The sequence below is a fragment of the Anopheles merus genome, chromosome 3L, assembly GCF_017562075.2.
Source record: "Anopheles merus strain MAF chromosome 3L, AmerM5.1, whole genome shotgun sequence".
Lineage (NCBI taxonomy): Eukaryota > Metazoa > Arthropoda > Insecta > Diptera > Culicidae > Anopheles > Anopheles merus.
This window is the reverse complement of record NC_054085.1, coordinates 3,824,045-3,831,096: the sequence shown is the minus strand read 5'-3', so window position 1 is coordinate 3,831,096 and position 7,052 is coordinate 3,824,045. Positions and strand designations below refer to the sequence as shown.

Below are 7,052 nucleotides of genomic sequence, written 5' to 3'. Positions count from 1 at the left end.
CACAGCAGACGCACACCACTAGGCAGACACGTGATGTGCAGCAATTGAAGCTAAACGGTGAGAAAAAAATAAACCAAAATCGAGCAAGTAGAACAGCATCAAAGCGTTTGTAGTCAAGTACGACGCAGAGATGCAAGTGAAAGATAACGAGATTGAGAATTTGCGTTTGGAGGTATCCAAATTGAAACACAATCAGCGCCGTCCCGTTGATAACCCTTGCGTGACCATTCGTAGTGTAACAAATTGGAGGGACGAGCCTGAGAAGAAACGGAGGTTGAAGAAAAACCCCTTGCAGAATCGACACGTAAACGTTTATCGATGCCATTACCCTCGTTACGAGGTGCCCCCGAGGATTGGCTGGCGTCTCTCTGGCCTCTCCTGGCGTCGGGGTTCGCTGTGGACCTTCTTGGTGGGGCATATGCCCTCATGATATGCCCCAGCCAACATATCCTGTCAGCCTTCGCCACCGTCAGGATCCTCGGTTCGCCGTACAGCTCAGCAAGCTCGTGGTTCATCCTTCTCCTCCACGCTCCAAGCTCTAACACACCGCCAAAGATGGTCCGGAGAATGCGTCGCTCAAACACGCCCAAAGCGTTTGCATCCTCCGCTCGGATGGTCCAGGATTCGCGTCCGTAGAGGAACACCGGGCGAATCAAGGTGCGTTATACCTGCGTGAATCTCGGCAGTCAGTGAAGCCCGTAGTTTGCACGATTCCCCTGCACAATGCGTCTCCGGATTTCGCTGCTGATGTCGTTGTCCGATGTAACGACCGTCCCGAGATTGCAAAACTCCTTTACCACCTCAAGACTGTCGCCGTCAACTAATACCCTGCTTTCCAGATGGTCTGATTCTCAATCCATTTCTTGCTGCTTCGCGTTTGAGTCGGGTGTACGCGAAGGTGTGCTTCACTGTTGTCCTGCCAATGATGTCGATGTCATCCGCGAAGCCAAGAAATTGGAGAGACCTCACCTTACAGGAGAGTCCGTCACCTTGCATCAGACCCCTGTGAGATTCGAACGATTCTGACGTCAAGTTCGATACTCTCACCTTGAACTGCACCCCGTTCATAGTGGCCTCTAACAGCCGGATCAACTTCCCAGGGAAGTGGTACCGCTGCATGATGCTCCATAGCTCCTTCCAGTCTATGGTATCGTAGGCCGCCTTGAAGTCGATGAATAGGTGGGATCTGGCGCTCTCGGCACTTCTGGAGAATCTGCCGTTGAGTGAAAATTTGGTCGGTGGTGGATATGCCTCCAACAAACCCAGCTTGGTATCTGCCGATAAAATTTATAGCAAGGAGTGCAAGTCTGCAGAACAGGATCAGGGACAGGATCTTGTAGGTGGCATTCAGGACTGTGATGGCTTGGAAATTCGAACAATCCAGCCTGTCGCCCGTTTTGTAGGCTGGGTGAATAACACCCAGCTTCCATTCCTCCGGTAGTTCCTCCTGTTCCCAGACTTTCACGATCAGCCGATGCATTTCCACGATAAGCCTCTCCGGCCCATTTTGAAGAGCTAGGCCACTAGACCATCGCTTTCGGCAGACTTATTGCTCTCAAGCTGCTTGATGGCGCTGGCAATCTCATCCAGAGATGCCGGGGGCACCTTGTCGTCTGCGCCGATGCTGTCGCTGTTGTTACTGCTGTGCTGCTGTGGTGGTTGCCTTGTTCTGCCACTTGCACCAGCCTCTCCTGCCTCTGCTCCATTCAGATGTCCTTCATAGTAGTACTTCCACCTTTCGATCACCTCCCGCTCGTCCGTCAGGAGATTTCCTTAAGCATCCCTGCACATTGCGGTTTTAGGAGCAAACCCGCTCCGTGCTTCCTTCATTCTTCAGTAGAACAAGCGGGTGTCCCCCGACTGAGAAAGCTGCTCCAGCAGCTGTTCGTCTGACTCCTCAAAACGGCGCTGCTTGGCCTGGAAGAGCAGGGTTTGCTGTTTCCTCAGTCGTCTGTAGATCTCCACGTTCTAACGGGTTTCATGCCATAGCATGCGGGCACGCGCTGCATTCTTCTCGGATAGTGCTCGTCTGCACTCTTCGTCGAACCATTCCTTTTTCTCTCTAAGTGGTAAGCTGCCGATCTTGTGTTCGGCTGCAGTGCTGATGGCTCGTTCCACCATACGCCAGTGGTCTGCGAGGGGCATCGCGGCGATGTTGTTGTCGGCCGGTAGCGCTTCCCCGAGCGCTGTCGCATACCCCTCCGCTACATCAGCACACTTCAACAGGTCCAGGTTGAGCCTTGGGGTGGCCTGACTCTGTTGATAGTTAACCACGGAGAGTTTCTGGCGCAGCCTTGCCATGACCAGGAAATGGTCCGAGTCGACGTTTGCACCTCTATACGTATTAACGTCGATAATATCCGAGAAGTGCCTTCCGTCAATCAGAAAGTGGCGGATTTGGGACTTTGAAACGCCCTTCGGGTGTCTCCAGGTGTAGCTATGGCGGTGTGCATGCTGGGAGAAGGTGCTGCGGATGCCAATGTGCTTGGAGGAGGCATAGTTTATCAGCCTGAGGCTGTTGTCATTTGTCAGCTGGTGGACGCTGAAGCTTCCAATTGTTGGTTTATATGCCTCCTCCTGTCCGACCTGAGCATTAAGGTCTCCGATGACGACCTTCACGTCATGTTTTGGGCAGCGGTCGTACTCCCTCTCCAGCTGCGTATAGAAGGCCTCCTTCTCGTCATAGGTGCTCCCAATGTGGGGACTATGCACATTTATAATGCTCAGGTTGAAGAATCTGCCACGAATTCTCAACCTGCACATCCGTTCGTTGATCGGCCACCACCCGATTACTCTCTGCTGCATCGCACCCAGCACCATGAACGCAGTACCGAGCTCGCGCGTCTCTCCACCGCTCTGGTAGATCGTGCAGTTGCTACGGTACTGGCGCACCGTCACGCCTTTCCAGCATACCTCCTGAAGTGCTACTATTTCGAAACCGCGGGCCCAGACCTCATCGAACGCAATTCGGGTCTTCACATCCGATGAGAGGGTTTTGCAGTTCCATGTCCCGAGCTTCTAATCGTAAGTCGTTTTTCGGTGCGTGGGTCTGAATCGATTGGTCCGATACTTATTCTTGTTGACTGTTCGTTGCCGTGAAGTTTTTACGAGGGTGGCTTGCAAGGCCTCTCCCCGAACCTCCAGTCTCGTCGTAGGGCCTACACTCGTTGGTTTTTTTGAGTCCTGAGACATACGCTGGGGGGAAGCCGCTCCTAACATGGAGAACAGACGCTCCCAGGTAGAGTCATAAAGATCAATCATCTACCCCCCTCTCAATTTAGCCATGCAACCCATCCGTCCAATGGGTTGGGTTTCCCCGTATACCCAAGCCTGGATAATTGAGAGACATGTTACCGTTCTGTACGACGGGGACTATTGGGTAGGAGTAGGAGGTGGAAAGCCTATGTTAAACTTCTAGAGGCTTCAGATCCACCCCCGTATCAGCGAGGTATTGCTACAACACTGCCAACAGAACAGAACAGAATTACTGGTACCTACTTCGTAGACTTCAATGCAGTTAATCGACAAAATCATGCCAAAGACCTGGGCGTTCTTCTTGATTCAAGTTTGAACTTTAAACAGCACATCGATGACGTTGTAGCTAGAGGAATCCAACTACTTGGCGTGGTTATCCGGATAACTAATGAATTTCGCAACCCCATGTGCATCAAAGCTGTCTACAATAGTATCGTTCGTTCGGTTCTGCAATATTCGTGCCTAGTCTGAAGTTCAACTTCTTCTTCTTCTTCTTCTTTTGGCTCAACAACCGTTGTCGGTCAAGGCGTGTCTGTACCATTTGTGGGCTTGACTTTCAGTAACTAATTGATTATCCCTCATCGCAGGATAGTCAGTCCTACGTATGGGGGCACGGTCTATTGGGGGCTTGGACCCATGACGGGCATGTTGTTAAGTCGTACGAGTTGACGACTGTACCACCAGACTGGCCCAACGCACACATTTATACATTTGTAACTGTGTTAATGCCAAATCTGTGTAGAAACCAAAAGGCGCTCTCGCATCCTTGTATTTCATACCGTTTCCCTTTGCTTCTGCATACCTTTCGCCTGTAAATCACGCTCTCGTTGTTTGTAGGGTCCTCATCGTTCCCTGGTTCCTCCTCATCGCTCCCTGGTCCCTCCAATTCCACCCCAGCTCTCACACGGAAACGCAGACGGGACAATGAGCTTGACTAGGCCCTAATAGGAAGCGTCAACCGGCTGATGGAAGAGACGCTTGCTGCCGCAAATAACCGGGAGAATACGTTCAGCCGTATGGTGACAGATGTTTTGCGGAGGTTTACCCCTCAGGAGCAGAATCGGGTAACATCCAAAGTTATGCGACTCTTGCTTGACGAAGAAGAGATAGTGATGGCTGCTCGTGCCAATGAAGAAATGTAGAGGAAATAAATTTATGAATTTTGGTGTTAAACGAAATAAAATATATGTTATATAATCCCGGTATAACGGACTGGAAGACGAAGGCGCGAGACTGTGAGAGGTTTCGGACACTCCTGAGGCAGGCCAAGATCGCAAAGCGGTTGTAGCGCCGGATAAGTAAGGAAGTAAGTTAGAATTTAAAATATATCATCAACTAGATACACCTGTTTCCATCTACGTTCGAATCTCGTGCCGTTTGCATCGAATCGCAAACCGCCTGCTTCGAATCGCATGCCACTACGATCGAATGCGTGCATCCATGGTTGAATCGCGTGGCAGTACGGTTGAATCGCGTTCCACTATGGTCGAATCATATGCCACTACGATCGAATCGTGTGCCGCTACCATTGGATTTCTGAAAGCAAGAGCATAGTAAACTGTTTGTTTACGTTTGAAAGCTATATCTTTCTTCACCGACGGAATTTCGTTTGTAAAATACAAATTGTAATTATTCACTGATTATAGGTAAACCCCACCAATATCGGTTGATACCAAGGATTTTACGTGTAATCAGTGAATAATTGCCTTTTATGAGAATTTTACAAACGAAATGCCGTCGGTGAAGAAAGATATAGCTTTCAAACGTAAACAAACAGTTTACTATGCTCTTGCTTTCAGAAATCCAATGGTAGCGGCACACGATTGGATCGTAGTGGCATATGATTCGACCATAGTGGAACGCGATTCAACCGTACTGGCACGCGATTCAACCATGGATGCACGCATTCGATCGTAGTGGCATGCGATTCGAAGCAGGCGGTTTGCGATGCGATGCAAACGGCACGAGATTCGAACGTAGATGGAAACAGGTGTAAATAAAATGTAGAAATATTAATGAGGAAACTATTAAGCAATACGGCGAAGCCATCGCTCCTGAATAAAAAAAAAAGAGTTAACTAAACAATCACTGTTTAGTGGTTGGACAAATAATGCACATAATACTCCTGGGCTTACCTTAACATAGTCACGTAGAGCCTTTCGAATGCATTTACACACTTCCATTACTATTTGGCCAATGCATGGACGAGACAGCTTTAATAAGGATCATTTAATATTTCTTGCTCTAGCAATGCTAAACTTCACTTACTTACTTACTTATCCGGCGCTACAACCGCTTTGCGGTCTTGGCCTGCCTCAGGAGTGTCTGAAGCCGCTCACGGTCTCGCGCCTTCGTCTGCCAGTCCGTTATCCCGGCCTTAATGGCGGACGCCTCCACGCCATCTTGCCACCTCAATTTGGGCCTACCACGCCTCCTCTGTCCTTGTGGACGGCCTAAAAAGACTGTTTCCATGCGTATAACATGGCCAGCCCACCGGAGCCTGGCGAGCTTTATACGCTGTACGACAGTGAGGTCGCCGTACATCTCGTATAGCTCGTCATTATAGCGGCTCCTCCATTGTCCTTCCACGCATACTGTATGACCAAGTATCCTTCTGAGCATCTTCCTCTTGAACGCGGCTAACAGAGTTTCGTCAGATTTGGACAGTGTCCATGTCTCAGAGGCGTATGTGAGTGCTGGTACTATATAGGTACTATATAGTCCCAGCTTCGTCCGTCGCGACAGGTTCTTTGAGGTGAACTGATTTTTCAGGCTGTAGAATGACCGGTTGGCAGCCAGCATCCTTGCGCGCAACTCAGCTTCCATGCTGTTGTCGTTGCTGACCTTTGACCCAAGATAGGTGAATTGTGGGACGACTTCAAAAGTGCGTTCACCTATCTGCACGTCACGCCTACGTAGATTCTGATTATTTATTGGTAGGTCCGCTGATGTTGCCACCATTAGTTTGGTCTTTGCCTCGTTTATCTGCAATCCGAGGCTCTCTGCCGCCTGCTCGATCCCTTGGTAGGCTTCTGCTACATAGGAGAGCCGCAGACCAATAATGTCTATATCATCAGCGTATGCCAGGATCTGGGTTGACTTATAGAAGATGGTTCCCGTAGTCTCCACCCTCGAGTCGCGGATGGCTCTCTCTAGCGCCAGGTTGAATAAGAGACAAGCAAGCCCGTCCCCCTGGCGCAGACCCTTGGTGGTAGCAAAAGGTCCTGAGAGTTTTCCATCCACCCTCACCTGGCAAGTGACGTTGGTCATAGTCATTCTAACTAGCCTTATCAGTTTGGCCGGGATTCCAAAAGAGCTCATAGCGTCGTACAGTTTTACCCTGGCTATGCTATCATATGCGGCTTTGAAGTCAATGAAGAGATGGTATGTGTCGTGTCTGTATTCAGCCATCTTCTCCAAGATCTGCCGCATGGTGAAGATCTGATCAGTGGTTGATTTTGCGTTTCGGAATCCTCTTTGATAGTTTCCGACTATCTCTTCGACGTGCGGGACAAGGCGATCCTGAAGGATCAGGGAGAATATTTTATAGGCGGTATTCAACACCGTAATACCCCTGTAGTTGTTGCAGTCCAACCTATCTCCCTTCTTGTATATGGGGTAGATGATGCCGAGACTCCAATCACAAGGCATCGATTCGCTATCCCACACCTCAGTAACAATTTGATGAATCTCGTTTTCTAGTCGTGCACCTCCATTCTTGACCAGTTCGGCTGCAATTCCGTCGGTTCCGGGTGCCTTGTTATTTTTCAGCCGACGTATAGCTTTTTGTGTTTCTT

General features: G+C 49.6%; 1 protein-coding gene across 1 annotated transcript; it reads right to left on the bottom strand.

Moving 5' to 3' along the window:
- Positions 1-1,515: 1,515 nt before the first annotated feature.
- On the bottom strand, positions 1,516-5,438 carry LOC121598784. The gene is made up of 3 exons (XM_041926065.1): positions 5,391-5,438; positions 1,974-3,018; positions 1,516-1,772 (listed from the first exon to the last, which is right to left on the bottom strand). The coding sequence occupies exons 1-3, from the start codon at positions 5,436-5,438 to the stop codon at positions 1,516-1,518; spliced, it is 1,350 nt and encodes a 449-aa protein (XP_041781999.1).
- Between the last annotated feature and the right edge of the window lie 1,614 nt (positions 5,439-7,052).

What these genes read in the sequence shown, in the direction of transcription:
- LOC121598784 (XM_041926065.1), bottom strand. Translation starts at nt 5,438, where the DNA reads ATGGAAGTGTGTAAATGCATTCGAAAGGCTCTACGTGACTATGTTAAG. An exon ending in CTCTACGTGACTATGTTAAG is followed by an intron (nt 3,019 to 5,390) that starts GTAAGCCCAGGA and finishes ACTTACGATTAG; the next exon opens with AAGCTCGGGACATGGAACTG. An exon ending in CATGCTATGGCATGAAACCC is followed by an intron (nt 1,773 to 1,973) that starts GTTAGAACGTGG and finishes GGGATGCTTAAG; the next exon opens with GAAATCTCCTGACGGACGAG.